This window comes from Chlamydotis macqueenii, chromosome W (genome assembly GCF_036417535.1).
Source record: "Chlamydotis macqueenii isolate bChlMac1 chromosome W, bChlMac1.mat, whole genome shotgun sequence".
Taxonomy (NCBI): Eukaryota; Metazoa; Chordata; class Aves; order Otidiformes; family Otididae; genus Chlamydotis; species Chlamydotis macqueenii.
This window is the reverse complement of record NC_141592.1, coordinates 45,536,448-45,555,945: the sequence shown is the minus strand read 5'-3', so window position 1 is coordinate 45,555,945 and position 19,498 is coordinate 45,536,448. Positions and strand designations below refer to the sequence as shown.

The 19,498-nt window shown below is 42.7% G+C and overlaps 1 protein-coding gene and 1 pseudogene across 1 annotated transcript; one reads left to right on the top strand and one right to left on the bottom strand.

Annotated features, from left to right (window-relative positions):
* Positions 1-349: 349 nt before the first annotated feature.
* LOC147596745 (uncharacterized) lies at positions 350-2,984 on the bottom strand (annotated as a pseudogene).
* A 197-nt stretch (positions 2,985-3,181) lies between these two features.
* LOC147596744 (polyadenylate-binding protein-interacting protein 1-like) lies at positions 3,182-19,095 on the top strand. The gene is made up of 8 exons (XM_086769632.1): positions 3,182-3,282; positions 8,377-8,488; positions 9,786-9,911; positions 14,105-14,211; positions 15,860-15,977; positions 16,108-16,162; positions 16,711-16,804; positions 18,937-19,095. Exons 1-8 carry the CDS (start codon positions 3,182-3,184, stop codon positions 19,043-19,045), a joined length of 822 nt encoding a protein of 273 aa, XP_086625758.1. The 3' UTR covers positions 19,046-19,095.
* Positions 19,096-19,498: the final 403 nt, after the last annotated feature.

Genomic DNA, 19,498 nt, shown 5'->3' with positions numbered 1-19,498 from the left:
TTGACCCTAAAGCATTCAGGACACAAAAACATTTCCTAGAGGGAGAGACACCACACCTTTGTGCATCTTCTTTAGTCAGGATGGAGACTTGGGCACCGGTATCAATCAAAAAGGTCACCAGTCCATGTTTTGGACCCACAATAGTCATAATTAGCAAATCTCCCCTGTTAGTCTTGGTGACCTGCCGGATATAAATCCATCCTCCATTCCCTCGCTCACCAATGGGGAATGGAGGTTCTAGTTTTCCTGCTTCTGGGAAAAAAAAAACCTCACTGTTTCTGTTGCCTGTGTCTTCCAAAGGTGGGGCTGTGGGCGTGATGGGTGAGATTTCTTTTCCTTTGGGTGGGTATCATTTCTGGTTAGACCATTTTGATACCACCTTGCTCAGCTTTTCAAGGGGTAAACCATCCATTACATCCCTTGGAACTCCCTTTTTAATTCCAAAAAGCCACCACTGTTGACAGGTGTTCTGGTTTTGTTTATCAGGGGGGGCTACAGTGGTAGCTTCTGTAAGAAGCTGCTAGAAGTTGTTTCTCCTTTGTCCAGTGGACTCAGCCAGGCCTAGGGCGGACCCGCTGCTGGCCAAGGCCGAGCCAATTGGTAGCAGAATATCCCATGATAACGCCTCTGCGATAACCTATTTAAGAAGGGGAAAACAGGAAAAAAAAAAAGAAGAGAAGATGTGAAGCAGCTGAGTGGGGGGCAGAGAGGGGGAGGCTCGAGCCTTGTGGGCCTTGCAGGCCTCACCCTCTGGCCTCCTGCCGGGCGGTCAACTGGGCCTGACTTGGCCCAGCCCGGCTGCAAGAAGTGGAGAGGAGATGAGATGTGAAGAGAACCTGAGAGGCATCTACCTGCCTGTTGTGAAGAATTTCTTGTGAGAGGAACGGCTGCAGATGCCAAGGGCAGTGAAGAAGGAGGGGGAGGAGTAATGCGGCTCCTGGCCAAGATTCCCCTGCAGCCTGTGGTGAAGACCATGGTGAGGCAGGCTGTCCCCCTGCAGCCCATGGAGGCCCATGGAGGAGCAGAGATCCACCTGCAGCCCATGGAGGACCCCACGTCGGGGCAGGTGGATGCCTGAAGGAGGCTGTGGCCTGTGGAGGGCCCGCTGGGGCAGCCCTTCTGGAGGGACTGCACTCCATGGAAGAAATAACCCACGTTGGAGCAGTTTCACGAAGGACTGTGGCCTGTGGGTAGGACTCAACGATGGAGCAGGGGAGGAATGTGAGGAGTTCTTCCCCCAAGGAGGAAGCAGCGGCATAAAACAACGTGTGATGAACTGACCGTAACCCCCATTCCCTCTTCCCCCCCCTTGTGCTGCTCGGGGTGGGGAAGGTGGTAGAGATCATGTTAAGCCCAGGAAGAGGGAGGGGTTGGGGGAGGTTATCTTGTTCTCTGTCTCATTATCCTGATTTGATTTTAGAAATAAATGAATAGTTTTCCCCAAGTCGTGTCTGTTTTGCCCATAACGGTAACTTTGAGGATCTCTCCCTGTCCTTATCTCGAACCTCGAGCCTTTTTTTCTTATATTATCTCTCCCTATTCTCTCGGAGGGTGGGGGGAGTGAGAGACTGTGTAGTCTGGTCCTGATCAGGGCTAAACTACGACATCAGGTCATGGGCTGTCCTCCCCCTGCTGTTTTAAAATGAGGGCCATTGACTGATGGGCAGGGGCGAGTCCCTAATTCCTATCTGACGGATTCCTTTTGGTCTGTCCTCTGGGAGTTTTACTGGACCATATTTTCTTCCATAATTTATCAGCTTCTGTGCTACCTCTCCCCAGGTCCACACCTTTACTTTATCACCTAACAGGGATTGAGCTGGGCTGAGATCGGGGGGCGACATGTTTGTGGGAGTATCAGTTACATTTCCACAGCCTCTCATAAAGCCCTCCAATCTTTCTAAGGGACTGAGTGCCTCAATGATCTTTTCAAGTTGAATCCCCAAAGGTTTAAGCGACTCTGGAAGTCCCCTTATTAAGGGAGTCATGCTCTCAGGGTTCACCGGCAGCATCATTGGGGAGTCACATCTAGGAGTTAATTTTCTTTCCTTCATCATTTGCAAACAAGCAGCTTTTTGGACGCTTTCTACCAACTGATCAACCATGCCAGTGATTGCCAGGGGATCCCTTCTCTCCAAAGGGTTCAACCCCCCAGCCCAATAAGCAGCCCACTGAGTTAAGGACCATGGGGCACGATTATCTCCTGTGGTCAAAAAGACTCCAGGACCCCAATATCCCTCAGCCTCCTTTTCACTTAACCGAATTTGATCCCCCCCTGGTTAGAGACACACGCCACTCATACTCCGTCTCAGAGTCTTTGGCAAGACGCCCATACTCCTGCTTCAGTTTGGCAAGCTCAGTAGCGGTATACGGTGACTCCTCAGTTGTTATCTGTGGGTCGCTATCCTCATCATTCACATAAAAATATTCTGTTTTAACCAAAGGTCTCACCCGAGGCTGATCCCTGAAGCGATCCCTCACTTCCTTTAATTCCTTCTGAGGGTATATCGGGCTTATCTGTTGAATACCTCTCTCCTCAAGCTTCAGATCTGTCTCGCTCAACGGTTTTGAATTATTTGGATATTCCTCCCTCAAGACAGTTTTTAGCAAAAGATTGTATTCCTTTTCTTCCTCCAACTGCTTTTGGAGGTTAGATATTTCCCATCAGAGGGTGGATACTGTCCCCTGAAGGACCTCCACCAATGCTGTTGCTTTTGGTCTTGTCGTTTAAAGTGGTCCTCTACTGCTGCTGCCAGACTTGCACCCAGAACAGCACAAACTATGGCTTTGCCTTTGCCGGATTTTACCCTTACCTCCTTCTGCAAGGAAGTCACTCGATCTACTATGCTCTGCAAATTTGTCCAATTATCCTGAGCCCAATCTTGCCCAGGTATGGACAGCCGGGCACCGTGTTGTGCCAAGAGCTCATAAAGCGAGTCTCGATTTCTCACTAACAAAGGGTACGGATCATCAACTTTTTCTGCCATTCTTATTACGAAGGGACCAAACCCACTTTGGAGAGGTTAAACTTAGTTTCCACACACGCAGTTCCCCTAAGTTGCCCTTCTCTTCTCTGAGTGGTTGAAGGGTCCAAAATCTACTATGGGGAGGCCAAACTTAGTTTCCACAAATGCAGTCTCTCTGCGTTGTCCCTTCACTTCCCCGAGTAGTCAACCTCATTCATATGAGGACAGATCCCCCTTTTGCACTAAGAGATCTTATTACTTACTCCCGACAGACAGAGTCTAAACCTCAGCTCGAGTTCGAGTGCACCAAGTCCACTAGGTGTGTGAGGTGTGCAGAAAATTCGGATCGGCTCCCTTGCTTTCTAGACATCTCTCATGTGAATGGATGTAGGGCTAGGTGCTGCTGGACCGAACCGTCCCTCCCCTGTTACAGACCACACACAACCTGCACCTCTCTGTCTTTAAGGATCCTGTCCGTGATGCCAATTTAAAAATGTCACAGTCCACTCGCGACTCGTGATGGTTCTTTTACTGTAATCTCGAAGTGCAAAATTACGGCGAACACGACAAAGGGGTTGGTTTCAATCAAACAGCACAAACTTTTTTATTTTGCCCGTAAAGTGGCATGCGATAGGAGAAAGGGAGTGAAAAGGAAAAGTAAAGAAAGGAAAAAGGATAATAGCTACCACTGCAGGTCCAAGGCATCCCTATGGTATTGTCACTGAAATCAGGTTTTTTGTATCTAATACGTACAAAAAATTGTATGCAATTTATTCTGTTATTAATGTCATTTTCCTTTGCTATTCTAGTAAACTGCCTTAATCATAGAATCATAGAATGGTTAGGGTTGGAAGGGAGCTTCAAAGGTCTTCTAGTCCAACCCCCCTGCAAGGAGCAGGGACATCTCCAACCAGATCGGGTTCCTCAGAGGCTCATCCAACCTGGCCTTGAATGTTTCCAGGGATGGAGCATCCACCACCTCTGGGCAACCTGCTCTGGTGTTCTACAACCCTCAGTGTAAAAATTTTTTTCCTAATATCTAATCTAAATCTACCTCCCTCTATTTTAAAACCGTTACCCCTAATCCTGTCACAACAGGCCCTACTCAACAGTCTCCCCCCGTCGTTCCTGCAGGCCCCCTTGAGGTACTGGAAGACGGCTATAAGGTCTCCCCGGAGCCTCCTCTTCTCCAGGCTGAACAGCCCCAACTCTCTCAGCCTGTCCTCATAGGAGAGGTGCTCCAGCCCCTGATCATCTTCGTGGCCCTCCTCTGGACCCTCTCCAACTGGTCCATGTCCTTCTTGTGCTGGGGGCTCCAGAGCTGGACGCAATACTCCAGGTGGGGTCTCACCAGAGCGGAACAGAGGGGGAGAATCGCCTCCCTTGACCTGCTGGCCACAGTCCTTTTGATGCAGCCCAGGATGCGGTTGGCCTTCTGGGCCGCAAGGGCGCATTGCCTGCTCATGTTGAGCTTCTCGTCCACCAGCACTCCCAAGTCCTTCTCCTCAGGGCTGCTCTCCATCCATTCTCTGCCCAGCCTATATTTGTGCCTGGGATTGCCCCGACTCAGGTGCAGGACCTTGCACTTGGCCTGGTTGATCTTCATGAGGTTGGCATGGGCCCACCTCTCCAGCCTGTCAAGGTCCCTCTGGATGGCATCCCTCCCTTCCAGCCTGTCGACGGCACCACACAACTTGGTGTTGTTGGTGAACTTGCTGAGGGTGCACTCTACCCCACTGTCCATGTCACCGACAAAGATGTTGAACAAGGCCGGGCCCAACACGGACCCCTGAGGAATGCCACTCATCTCCGGTCTCCACCTGGACATTGAGCCTTTGACCAGCACTCTCTGAGTTCGGCCATCCAGCCAACTCCCTATCCACTGAGTGGTCCGTCCATCAAACCCATGTCTCTCCAGTTTAGAGAGAAGGACGTCGTGCGGGACAGCGTCAAATGCCTTGCACAAGTCCAGGTAGATGATATCCGTTGCTTGTCCCTTGTCCACCGATGCTGTCACCCCGTCATAGAAGGCCACCAAATTGGTCAGGCATGATCTGCCCTTCGTGAAGCTATGTTGGCTATCACCAACCACCTCCTTGCTCTCCATGTGCCTTAGCATGGTTTCCAGGAGAATCTGTTCCATGACCTTGCCAGGCACAGAGGTGAGGCTGACTGGCCTGTAGTTGCCTGGGTCCTCCTTGTTCCCCTTTTTAAAAATGGGGGTTATGTTCCCTCTCTTCCAGTCATCAGGGACTTCACCAGACCGCCACGACTTCTCAAATACAATGGCCAGTGGCTTGGCAACTTCATCTGCCAGTTCCCTCAGGATCCACAGATGCATCTCATCAGGTGCCATGGACTTGTGCACTTTCAGGTTCCTCGGATGTTCCTGAACCTGCTCTTCGAGTACAGTGGGTGGTTCTTCATCCTCGCAGTCCCTGCTTGTGCCTTCCAGAGCTTGGGTGGTGAGACAAGAGCCCTTATGGGTGAAGACTGAGGCAAAAAAGTCATTGAGTACCTCAGCCTTCTCCGTGTCCCGGGTAACCAGGACACCGGTTTCCTTCCGGAGGGGGTCTACATTCTCCTTGGACTTTCTTTTGTCCCCTTGCGGCCCAGAAGGCCAACCACATCCTGGGCTGCATCAAGAGGAGCATGGCCAGCAGGTCAAGGGAGGTGATTCTCCCCCTCTACTCCGCCCTGGTGAGACCCCACCTGGAGTACTGCATCCAGTTCTGGAGCCCCCAACACAAGAAGGACATGGACCAGTTGGAGAAGGTCCAGAGGAGGGCCACAAAGATTATAAAAGGGCTGGAGCACCTCTCTTATGAGGACAGGCTGAGAGAGTTGGGGCTGTTCAGCCTGGAGAAGAGGAGGCTCCGGGGAGACCTGATAGCGGTCTTCCAGTACCTCAAGGGGGCCTACAAGAAAGATGGGGAAAGGCTGTTTAGTAGGGCCTGTTGCAATAGGACGAGGGGTAATGGTTTTAAAATAGAGGGGGGTAGATTTAGATTGGAAATTAGGAAATTTTTTTTTACGATGCGAGTTATAGGACACTGGAACAGGTTGCCCAGAAAGGTGGTAGAAGCCCCATCCCTGGAAACGTTCAAGGCCAGGCTGGATGAGGCTCTGAGCAACCTGATCTAGTTGGGGATGTCCCTGCTCCTTGCAGGGGGGTTGGACTAGATGACCTTTGAAGGTCCCTTCCAACCCTAACCATTCTATGATTCTCTTCTAAGTGTCGGGTCCTGCACTTTGGCCACAATAACCCCATGCTGCGCTATAGGCTCGGAGCTGAGTGGCTGGAGGACTGTGAAGAGGAAAGGGACCTGGGGGTGTTGGTTGATGCTCAGCTGAACATGAGCCGACAGTGTACCCAGGCGGCCAAGAGGGCCAACGGCATCCTGGCCTGCATTAGAAATAGTGTGGCCAGCAGGAGCAGGGAGGTAATCATCCCCCTGTATTCGGCGCTGGTGAGGCCGCACCTTGAGTATTGTGTTCAGTTTTGGGCCCCTCACTACAAGAAAGACATTGAAGCCCTGGAACGTGTCCAGAGAAGGGCAACAAAGCTGGTGAGGGGTCTGGAGCACAAGTCTTATGAGGAGCGGCTGAGAGAGTTGGGATTGTTTAGTCTGGAGAAGAGGAGGCTCAGGGGAGACCTCATTGCACTGTATAGCTTCCTGAAGGCAGGTTGTGATGAGCAGGGGTTTGGCCTCTTCTTCCAGGCAACAAGCAGGACCCGAGGAAATGGCCACAAGTTGTACCAGAGGAGGTTTAGATTGGACGTGAGGAAAAACTTTTTCTCCCAAAGAGTGGTCAGGCACTGGAATGGCCTGCCCAGGGAGGTGGTGGAGTCGCCGTCCCTGGCAGTGTTCAAGAGGCGGCTTGATGAGGAGCTAGAAGATATGGTTTAGTACCTGTGGCAGCAATGGTAGTGGGAAGACGGTTGGACTAGATGATCTTATAGGTCCCATCCAACCATGTGATTCTATGATTCTATGATTCTACATACCTATAGAAGCCTTTCTTGTTGTTTTTGACATCCCTGGCCAGATTCAGTTCCATCAGGGTTTTAGCCTTCCTCACCTGATCCCTGGCCTTTTGCATAGCCTCTTTGTAGACCTCCCAGGCTACCTGTCTCTGCTTCCACCCTCTATAGGCTTCCTTCTTTACTTTCAGTTGGTCCAGGAGCTCCTTGCTCATCCACGTGGGCCTCCTGGCCTTTTTGCCCAACTTGTTCTTCATCGGGATGCACCTCTGCTGAGCTTGGAGGAGGTGCTCCTTGAACATGGACCAACTCTCCTGGCCCCCTCTTCCCTCCAGGGCCGCCTCCCATGGCACTTGGCCCATCAGATCCCTGAAGAGGCCGAAGTCTGCCCTCCTGAAGTCCAGGGCAGAAAGCTTGCTGTGTAGTTTCCTTGCTGCCCTGTGGATCTTGAACTCCACTGTGTCGTGGTCGCTGCAGCCAAGGCTGTCCTTCAGTTTCACATCCCCCACCAGTCCCTCCCTGTTGGTGAGCACAAGGTCGAGCATGGCACTCCTCCTTGTCAGCTCCTCTATCACCTGCAGGAGGAAGTTGTTGTCCATGCATTCCAGGAACCTCCTGGACTGCCTGTGCCCTGCCGTGTTGTCTCTCCAACAGAAGTCCCCCATGAGGACCAGGGCTTGTGACCGTGAGGCTGCTCCTATCTGCCTGTGGAGGGCCTTGTCCGCTCTGTCCTCCTGGCCAGGTGGCCTGTAACACACCCCCACCGTAATGTCCCCTGTCCATCCCCATCCTCTAATCTTGACCCATAAGCTCTCTGTCAGCTCCTCCTCCATCCCCAGGTGGAGCTCCACGCACTCCAGCTGGTTGCTGATTTAGAGAGCGACACTCCCTCCTCTTCTCCCCTGCCTGTCCTTCCTAAAAAGCCTATACCCCTCCGTGCTGACGCTCCAGTCGTAGGAGTCATCTCACCATGTCTCTGTGATGCCAACAAGGTCGTAGCCCTGAATGTGTGCACGCATCTCTAGTTCTTCCTGTTTATTCCCCATGCTGTGTGCATTGGTATATAGACACATTTCTGTTGATGTTTGACTCCCTATGTTAAACTTCCTGGATCCATATTCTAATATATAAACTGTGTAACTGTCTTAATTTTTACATGTTGCATTTTGCTCAGTTTCATTTTGTTGTCTCGGATATCTCAGTGCTTGAAAACACAATCGTATAATCATATGTATTCATCTAGAAGGACAAAAATCCATATTGTCTTTGTGAAGTCCTCTCACTTCCTTCACAAATCATGTTTCCTAGCAGTCAGCATTTAACAGTTTTAATGCAGTGAATAAGTTCTTAGCATTCTATTAAATAAGTAGTATGTTACATATGTTGATATGTCTACAGATTTTATTATTTTTGTTTTAATGTTTTCAGGTGTCGAACAGAGTATGAAAACAGAGATGAAGCTGCCAAAGGAGATGAGACTACTCGAAAACAATTTCATGCCTTTGTGTTGTTCTTAGCTGAACTTTACCTTAACCTAGAGGTAAGAAGAAAGTTGCATGTCAGATGGTTCTTCATTAATTTTTGTTGTGTTTAGGTAAAAACTGAAGTGGAATATCATGAGGTGTGTTTTTCTGGTTGGTTGGTTTTGTTTTTTTTATAAGGGAGGAGGGAATAAAGTAAAAGAACTTTATAACAATTTCATTATAATGTGTGTCCAAGAAACAGATAAACAAAAAAGGACAAGATCATCAGAAGAGAAATGTGTAAAGATTAAAAAAAAAAAGTTTAAGAATTCATAAAAAGAACCAACCATAAACTACCTTTGAAATGAAGCTTTTGGTGTTTTCTTTTGTCTGGTAAACCCACCAGATTACTACACTTAACCAACATAGGAAATGTTACAACCTAGCAGAAGAGGATCAGGATCAATGTAATACAAATTCAGTATTCAGCCACTAATAGGAGCTATTATCAAATGCTTGCTGAAGGTGTGGGAATCTTCAAAATGAGCACTTAAAAATGCAGATCTTTAAAGAGATTTCTTCTGAAGATCGAGTCCTTGGCTTATGCATGAAGCATGAAATCTTGTATTTCGATCAGGTTTTTTGTATCTGATATGTACAAAAAATTGTATGTACACATAAAAATTCTTTGACTCATACCTGTAAGTTCAGTAAGTTCACTGACTGCTTTAGTGTCCATAAAAATATATTTTTGACTGGATTATTTCAAAGGTTTGATTTAAGCAGACACTATTAAAATGTTCTGCTGGCATGAGGAAAGAAAAATCTCTGACTCTTCCATTTTTGCTCATAAGTGGGCCTTGAAATCAAATTTTCACTTGCTCGAATTAAAAACGAAGCTTTCCAGAGGGTTTAGGGAGGGGGAGTTGCACAGTTTAGTGGAATATACTATTTATTTTTAAACCATTTCTATAATTTTTAAATACATAAAGAATGCCTTCTAGAAGTAAGCTACTCTACAGCTGTAGAGAATGCATAACGTAGGATGGGAAAGAGCATGGGATTCTGAGAATTTGGGATGATGTGGATCACTTGCCAGGCATTTCACAGCTTTTCTTAGCAACTTATTAGCAAAAAAACAAAATGCTAGACAAGCATTGTTATGTGTATGTCAGAACTGTAAGGATACTACTCAGAGTCTGCATTCTAGAATAGTTATGGTATTTGACATATTCTTCCAACTGAAGAGTTCAACTATGTTAATGCCAAACCAAATCATACAGCATTTGAGAGAGAAAATGTGACTAAATTAATTTCTAAAACTTAAGTCTTTTAAATGTGATTTGTTTGGGTTTTTTTAAATATATTTTGCAGATTAAAGGAACAAAGGGACAGGTAACGCGAGCAGAAATTCTTCAAGAAGGCCTTCGGGAATTACTAAATTCACTCTTCTCTAATCCTGTGGATAATAATTTGATATGTGCAGTAAAACTGCTGAAGGTGAGACTGTAGTTTTAAAAGAAGAAAAAAAAAAAGGTTTTTATTTTTTAAATATATCATCATAGTCCTAAATGAAAGAGCTCATGAGCACTACTTGTTTATATAATTATATGTAGGTCATAATATATTTTAAATACAAATACTAAGATACTTTGTTTTTTCTTCTTGAGATTTTTTTCATCTGGGATAAGTAAAAATAGAGTACACAACAGCTGACAGTGGAAAGTGAGGAAAACAAGATATGGTCATATGTGGTTCCTGATGGTGAACTGGTAGAAAAAAAAAAAAAAGTGAAAGCCTATTTCTTTGTGCCACAGGCTAGAATTGATTCCTGGGCCACAGATTCAATATCCAGGCTAACAGAGGTAGCCACATCACATGATTCCTTCTGTAGGTCAGTACTATAGTATGTGGTTAACAGCTTTATTTAAATTAAGTAATATGGAGAGGTTTCTAATTATGTGTAATTAGAAATTCAGAATTTATTAGGCAAAAGGAGGGAGAGTGTGTTTTGTCTCTTAGTCAGCATGAACATTATCGGAGTTAAGCAACTGTCTGTCATTCTTGGATGTCCAGCTCATATGCTTCCATGCCCTGTGAATTCTTTAACTGGATGCCTCAAAAAAGAAATGAGCAATGCATGACATAGTCAGTGAGTTGTGCTTCTGGAACACATCAAGTGTAGGTGTCTTATGAAAGTATTTCTTGTCAGAAAGATGAGAATTTTTGCACATCTAAATGAAGTGCTTGAAGATAACTATTCTATAAGATTGGGAAGAGAAAGTGAAGAGGCTTTGGATAATGGGAAGAGTGTGTTTTCAAAAAGCCCTACTAGACAAGGAAAGGTATGCAGGGAGCAGTATGTTTCTTTTTGAGACAATGGATATACCTTTGTACCTTTGGGAGCAGTGGAGGAAACAAAACTGCAAATGAGGAGCTATTTATGGCATTTTATGAATTGCATCATTAATGGAGCAAGCTGTACTTTTTTTTTTTCTTAGTACCATTATGAAATTGAGCAAGCAAAAAAAAAAGTTATGTACTACGCTAAAAGTAAAATACAAGGCCATTTGTGTACATATAAGACCAGTAGAACTGAAGCCAAGGCGCAAAGGAGTAAGCAATCCCTTTAGCTCTCCTTTTGCCACTTCTGGTGTGGGGCTTTGGGATGATCTCTGTTCTGAAGGACACTCAGCAGTTAGGGTTTATCACTTGAGGGGTTTTTTTTGCAGCAAAAGGGTCTTTATATCAGTTATTTCCTACTGTATTGTCTGCATCGTTACTACTTGTCGTAGTTCAGCCCCGATCGGGACCAGACTACGCAGTCTCTCTCTCACTCCCCCCACCCTCCGAGAGAATAGGGAGAGATAATATAAGAAAAAAAGGCTCGAGGTTCAAGATAAGGACAGGGAGAAAATCCTTAAAGTTACCGTTACGGGCAAAACGGACTCGACTTGGGGAAAACTATTCATTTATCACTAAAATCAAATCAGGATAATGAGACAGAGAACAAGATAACCTCCCTCCACCCCTCCCTCTTCCTGAGCTTAACATGATCTCTACTACCTTCCCCCCACCCCCAGCGGCACAGGGAGGGAAGAGGGAATGGGAGTTGCAGTCAGTTCATCACGCGTTGTTTTATGCCGCTGCTTCCTCCTTGGGGGAAGAACTCCTCACATTCCTCCCCTGCTCCGTTGTGGGGTCCCGCCCATACGCCACAGTCCTTTGTGAAACTGCTCTGGTATGGGTCATATCTTCCACAGGGTGCAGTCTCTCCAGAACAGCTGCCCCAGAGGGCCCTCCAGGGACCACAGCCTCATTCAGGCATCCACCTGCCCTGACATGGGGTCCTCCACAGGCTGCAGGTGGATCTCTGCTCCTCCATGGGCTGCAGGGGGACAACCTGCTCCACCATGGTCATCACCACAGGCTGCAGGGGAATCTTGGCCAGGAGCCGCATTACTCCTCCCCCTCCTTCTGAACTGACCTTAGCATCTGCAGTCATTCCTCTCACAAGAAAAATTCTTCACAACAGGCTGGCAGATGCCTCTCAGGATCCTTTTTACATCTTATTCACTTCTCATCTCCTCTCCACTTCTTTCAGCTGGGCTGGGCTGAGTTGGGCCCAGTTGGCTGCCTGGCAGGAGGCCAGAGGGTGAGGCCTGCAAGGCCCACAAGACTTGTGCCTCCCCCTCTCTACCCCTGCTCAGCTGCTTCACATCTTCTCTTCTCTTTTTCCCCCCCCCGTTTTCCCCTTCTTAAATACGTTATCGCAGAGGCATTATCAGGGAACATTCTGCTACCAATTGGCTTGGTCTTGGCCAGCAGTGGGTCCGCCCTAGGCCCAGCTGAGTCCCCTGGACAAAGGGGAGCGACTTCTAGCAGTTTCCTACAGACGCTGCCACCTTAGGCCCCCCCTCACTAAACAGAACCACAACACTACTGTGGAAATATATTTGTCTTTCATGATGAAGACAAGCCTCTTTGCTCTTAAGTTTTACTTGGGGGGAAAAAAATTGTTAGGCTCTATGCAGGGATAAACTTTTATCTTCACAAGCCATGGTTATACTCATAGTTGGGAAAACAATTCATTTCAGGAATTAAGGTCAAAAGCTAAACAGTATTTTTATGGAGATTTGTTTCTGACTTTTGTGGTTGGTCAGTTTGTTTTTCCTTATTCTTCCCTCTTTCTCCCACTCTATACTTTTTTCAGACTCTTAAATCTTAAATTCCAATTCTGGGAGCTTCTTTTGTTATGGTGAATAGGGAAGAGAGGTTTTACATCCTCCAATGTAAGCACTTCAGATGAAGTTTGGATGTTTAAGCAGGTTGCTCCATAGCAAGTGTGAGGTTGTGTTCAACTGCGCTCAATCCTTATGATGAAAGTGCTTCCCTGAGGAAAGGCCCACTGAAGGACCTCTCAAACAGACAGTACACAAATTGGGAAGCTTTCCAGTACTGCTGTGTTTTCTGATTGTTCTCCAAAGAAGATGGAGGGCTCACTATTTCTGTGAATATTCACAGAAATATTTATTTGGCTTCAGTGTCTATTCCAGAGTAAAAGACAGTTTTGTGGGTTTGGGTTTTTTTTGTTTTTTTTTTTTGTTTTTGTTTTTTTTTGTGGGGATGTGTGTTTGGGTTTCTTGTTTGGTTTTTGTTTGGTGTTTTTTGTTTTTTTTTAAATGCACGTGTTTTCTGATGTCTTAAAATATCTACAAATGGTGGAGTATATCTGTAGCTAGACTGGGCTACCTCATGAAACCTTGGTTTCACTACTGAAGCAATAAATGTCTCCCGTTGTCCTTTCCATTTAATATAGTGATAGATACAGATTTTTAACCCGTTTGCTTTGCAATATATTTATTTTTAATTAAACCTTCTTGGTGCTGTTATCTAATTACCTAGGGTCAAGGCAGGACAGAAGTAGAAAACTGGGAATGTGAAACAAGTGCTGACCAAGATGCTTGCTTTTATCTTTGTGGTTTATTCCTTTGTATCATCAGATACCATTCTAAGCATTTTTGGATCATGTAATATTTATCCGATGCTAGGTATGTTGACTTGAAGTCTTTCTAAAGCTTACTAACCTATTGTTATTCTCAGGTAAGCCTGTGGTATCATCTGCAAAAATATGATCTCTTTTTTTTTCATAGCATGTACTTAAAGCAATTAAGATCTGACAAATGCTGTTAGTCCTTTCAAACGAGATTCAGAATGTTGCATTATTTCTGTGTCGACGTGACCCAAGTAACAGTATGGTCAAATGCAATCTCCGTGTCCCACTGATGCACAACTTCAGAAAGATGATGAAGCATAATGATTTTTCACAAGAAATCACTGCAATATTAAAAAATTGTTACATGTACACATTTTGTTGTAATGTGACTGTTTCACAGTGTAATTAAATCGTTGAAGAATTGCTTCAAGACTGAAAGGAGGGAAGTGGCTGTGAACTTCTAGGTAACATAAACATTGGACATAGAGTTACAATACTGTCTGTAGTCTAAACTATTTACAAGATCTATTAATTTGTTTAGCAAAAAGATGTAGGAGATTAGGACCTTCAACCCTCAGGTAGTTGCACGATGCATCTAAATGTTATGGATTGTTACAGAATCTCTTCTGTTGACAGTTTCTTAAAGTTTTATAATTTACTTTAAAAAAAAAGATAATTACTAATCACTTGTCTTTAGTTGACAGGCTTAGTTTTAGAAGATGCCTGGAAAGAAAAAGGAAAGAATGATATGGAGGAAATTATTCAGAGAATTGAAAATGTTGTGTTGGATGCAAACTGTAGCAGGTGAGAAGATAAATTTATGTGCAGTGTTTTGTTTTTATATTAAACAGAACACCTTAAAAATCTTCAAGAATAACGAACATGTCCAAAACATTGCCTTAAAAACTTTTGTTTATGAAAAGTAAGGTGATATTTAGGTCACTTCCCATGTAATAAAAAGTAATTTTCAATTGCGGGACTGTTTGTTTAATTTTTTGTTTTATTTTGATTTTTCTTTATCTTTTACTAGAGAGGGATGTTCCACTTGTGGTTTTTTGGTTTGATGGTTTTTTGTTTTGTTTTTTAAACCTTTAGATGTTGAAATCTCCCTTAAGTGCTTCAGGGTCTAAAAGCATGTATAATTACAAAAATACAATAGTGGCGATATCTCATAGAATCATAGAATAGTTTGGGTTGGAAGGGATCTTTAAAGGTCATCTAGTCCAACCCCCCTGCAACGAGCAGGGACATCTTCCACTACATCAGGTTGCTCAGGGCCCCGTCCAATCTGGCCCTATGATGGGCCAAATGTCTTGTGATGTTTGACACCACTTTGCTATTCTGGTCATGAATCTAAAGAAGAAAACTATCAGCTTAGAATCATAGAATAGTTTATACTTTAAAATCTAAATTTAACAACATTAAATATAGTATACAAATCACTATAAATGTAAGGGCAAAATGGAATATGCTTCCCATTCCCTCCCCTCCTGGAGAACGTATCTTTTTGGCAGGTTCTTACTACAAGCTGGAAAAGAATAAGTGGTTGGCTAATGTATTCTGCTTCTTAATTTGCAATCAACTGCATGCATGTGGTTATCTTATTCTGCTGTGTTTCATCCTCAGCTTCTTGCAAACTTACTAAAAACCTATAGAGAGGTTCAGACATTGTGACCTGATCTCTTGCCATATGGAGGGAGGACACCAGGTAGCTGGTAGCATCTACTGGTTGTAATTTAGTTGCCTCCCAGGGAAGATGAGGAAACTCTTGCTTCAGAAACCAAAGAAAATAGATAGCACAAGCACGAGGCTTCAAAGATACAGAAGCATTAACTTCTTTTAATAAAGGAAACAACTGAATGTTGTGGGGGTTTTTTGTGTGGTGGGTTTTTTTTTTTATTTTTCTCCCCTTAATGAGACTCACTGAACTTTTCTCCATGGACTTGCTTAAAAGAAGAAAGCAATTAATCTTATTTTAGAGATCAAATAGGTGGTGGCATCTAATGCATTGGAGACATTACTTTTCGCTGTTGACTACAGAATTTCAATGTGATTTAGAGAGTGTAAATTAGATAATTAGATAATTAAAATACAATTTGAAGATCACCCCCTGTTTTCCCCAGTACTATCCTTTTATAAGAAAAGGATTTGTTCCTCAACTTGTGCTGCAGGTTTGGTATCTTGATTTAAATACTATAGCAATCACTATTTTGTATGGACTCCTTACTTCACCACAGAGGAAGTGGAGAGAGTGAGTGTCTCATAATTGAGAGAGACACATAAAGCATCTAGACTTGCAGGAAAAAAAAAACTAACTCAAAATTATCTAGACCAAATTTTGTCCTTTTTGGAGCTTTTTTGAGATTTAGCTAATCTAGTATATGCAAGATATAGCCCAGTTATCGCTTAGCACAAAACATTCTAACTTTTGTGGTGCTTCTGCTTATTTCAGAGATGTGAAACATATGCTTCTGAAACTAGTAGAACTACGATCTAGTAACTGGGGTAGAGTTCATGGAACTTCTCCATATACAGAAGCTACCCCTGAAAATGACCCAAACTATTTTATGGTAAGAACGTACTGACGCTTCAGTTCCTTTATTTAATGTGAATTTAACTTGAATCACAATCGCATAGCTGAAAGCTACAAACAACTGTCTCTCTGAACACATATAACTTACTGTATAACTTTATTCTTAGAATGAACCAACATTTTACACTTCTGATGGTGTTCCTTTCACTGCAGCAGATCCAGGTATGTCACAAGCTTAGTATACCCATCTTCTCAATCTTCTTGAAAAAGTTTTCATTAAGTTTATGTCCTGTTGAAGTACATAAAAAGTTGTTCTTAAAATATCTGAAACTCATACAACTTAAAAGACAAAATTATGTTTGAATTCCTGGCTTTGTGTAACGCATGCCTTATTCTGTGTTAAAAGAAGGTAAATGTTTGAGGGGGGGGGGGGGGGGGGGCAAAACCAGAAATCTTCAAGTCTTCTTTTGTTTGTCCATTGTTAATAGCAAAAGGATTTGTTTCTTCCTTGGTTTCTGAGTGCAACGTGGCATGACATCATTCGAGGTAAAGACATCTGTGACTACCTTTACAGTTCTCTGGGAAGATAGGTATCATTCTTAGAGCTTGATTGATGTCCTGAGAAAACACTGTAGCAAGAGTTTTTTCTATAATATGTTTCATGCTGTTTATGTTTTCATTAAATAGACTATTCAAACTGTATAGATGTATGTTAATTTAGAGGACTAGTCTTATTTATCTATTACTTGGTCTCATTTTTACTATGCCAGATTACCAAGAAAAATACCAAGAGCTGCTTGAAAGAGAGGATTTGTTTTCAGATTATGAAGAAAATGGAACAGATCTATCAGGACCTGGAGATCAGTATGTTTTCTTTTTGAGTATTTTATTTTTTTTTTTTAACACTAGATACTTTTACTGCAGACTTAGAAATCCAATCTTGACAAAAATGAAACTAAATAATATAATTATTATTTAGCCCTACAATGGAAGCTATGTATTTGTTCAGATGTAAGTTGATTTGTAATCGCACAAGTTTAAAACAAATTTTATATTTATCCAACTGAGTAGGGCAATTAAATTTCAGATATTTTTGCACATGTACAAACATACTCTTCTGCATTTAAAAAACAAAATAAATTTGCAAGCAAAATGAAGCACCAGACCTTTAGGTGTTGGTAGTGAGGCAACCTGAATTCAACTGATGTGCATACACATCCTAACTAGAGATAATTACAAAAATTTCAGTGTCTTTCAAAGGGAGGAGGTTGTTAAGCTTCTCCCCTCAGGATAAGTAGTATTCCCTCAATTAAATGGCTATTCAGTATTCCTGTAGAACAAGAAAAGCAACCTAATGGCAAAAGGGAAAGCAATAGACGGGAATATAGTCTGACTTTCCAACACTGGTTTTTAAGAACTTGATATGAAACCAGTAAAAAAAAATGTCTAAAATTGCTCTGAGCTTTGTACTCATCTGGTTGAAGGAGGACTTTCAGATCATGATTTGATACCCGAAAACATTTTCAGGGTTGTGTTTTATGTGTGATAAGTGTGCTGGTCTGGATCGATATTTTTGTTAGTAAATTAGACAACTTTTAGATGGCACCTAGCTGAGGGGAGTTGCAGGAATTTTGGAAGATAAATTAGAGATATCAGAAGTCAACAAGCTCATACTGTGGAAAAAAACTACCCTTGTGAACTTCTGTGCTTAGAACAAATTAAATGCGAAATGGAGACAGACAGCAGTTAAACACAGCAAATCTGAAGAGTGATATGTGGAAGACTGAGTCAGCCTTCATGCAAGGTGACTGTGGAACCTTCTTTGTTGAAGGCTTAAGAAAAGCTTAGACAAATCTATCCTGATCCTCTGTCAGCTATTTCTCACGACTGACATCAGGGAGAAAGGGTTCTATGTTGAGTTCCTTCTCAAGTCTGCACTTCTACAGGAAAGGAAGAACAAATAAAATAAATATGTAGACTGCTTCTTTAATGCGCCATGCTCAAGAAAAAATACTTTCCTTATATGTTTCTGTTGCACTTCACTGTGGTTTTGTGCAAAATACACGATTTATGGCCTCCATGCAGGTGAGAGATCCCAATTCCCTTGTTTGGTACTAAGGCACAGAAGGTAATAAACTGGGCACCTGAAACTAATACACACTTTTTGAGAGTCAATAGCTGCTGACTTTTTTTAAGGCTATTTAGAATTATATACACTATCATGTTCAAACTACAATTCCGTTGTCCTAGTTTATGGTGATGAATGCTGCAGTTGGACCTAGAGAAAACAAGGAACACTCAAGTTACTTCACAATAACTGTGAGGAGAAAGCAAGCTGTTAAGTGATCCCTATCGCTTCCCAGCTTTATTTTGAAACTCTGTGGTAGTCTCCACTCTGCACAATACTGATTATCATTAATGGGATCCAGTCTTTTCTCTAACCTAAATGAGAAGACTGGTTACCAGAAGGTAATATAACGCAGATGCAAAAGGGAGATGAACTAAGGTTGCATTATTTTATATATCAACAAATAGGAATACAGATTTTCTCTATAAATATATTTTTCTGACTAGTGTGCAACCAAGACAGTTGGTGTAGTATTTGAACTAGGATGTTAACCAACCAAAATTATGCTAATATGATGCTAATTATGTTTTTTGTAAATACATCACTGCAAACGCATTATTAAATTTTTGAAAGCTTGCATTGCATTATTGCATTTTTCTGTCATCTTGGAAACTATTTCTGTCTCTTAACCTGTGGGCAGCATAAAATGATCTAAAATGGTGACAAACACTGTAGCAATTTGTACAGATCTATGCTGCTTTGAGGTTTCTGTTTGTTTTCCTAGTACCCATAATTTTTTTTCTTCTTCATCCCCTCTTAGTAAATGTCATAGTTAACTACTATTTATAAAGCTCTGTTTTAATCTTAACATCTACATAAATATTTAACTGTTTCTGAAAATCTGTATGTAAACTTAACATTTTTTTAGTGTGGTCTTTTTTAGGTATTTTGATGATCTTGATGACAAGATGGATCCAGAAATTGAAGAAGCATATGAAAAATTCTGTCTAGAATCAGAACATAATAGAAAACAGTGAGATGTTACACATTAATGTTAGTTTATTAAATCAGTTTAAGTATGGTTAGAATACAGGGGAACACAAAACATTTGTACCAAAATAAGGAAGTTTAGTTTCTCCAATTACTAAAGTTCCATTTAGTTAAACAGAATCTGCCAAAAATTGTAAACTTATGCCCTGTATCTTAAAATATTGTGTATATATCATAGCTTATTTTACGTACAGGTATATGAACAATGTTTTGGCTACAATAAAATTGATTTTAAAAGTATCCTAATGGAAATTTAAAATGTAATGGGGAACTGTCCCATAAAATTTCCCTTGGGGGAGGGAAGGGGAAGAATAACTTGATCTAAACTTAAATACTTACTTGCTTGGTTTAGTATACATTAGGACTTATTATTTTTACCATATACAAGATCAGCTGTGGTTTGTTGTTTGTTTGTTTGTTTTTTTAACTAAGGAACATAT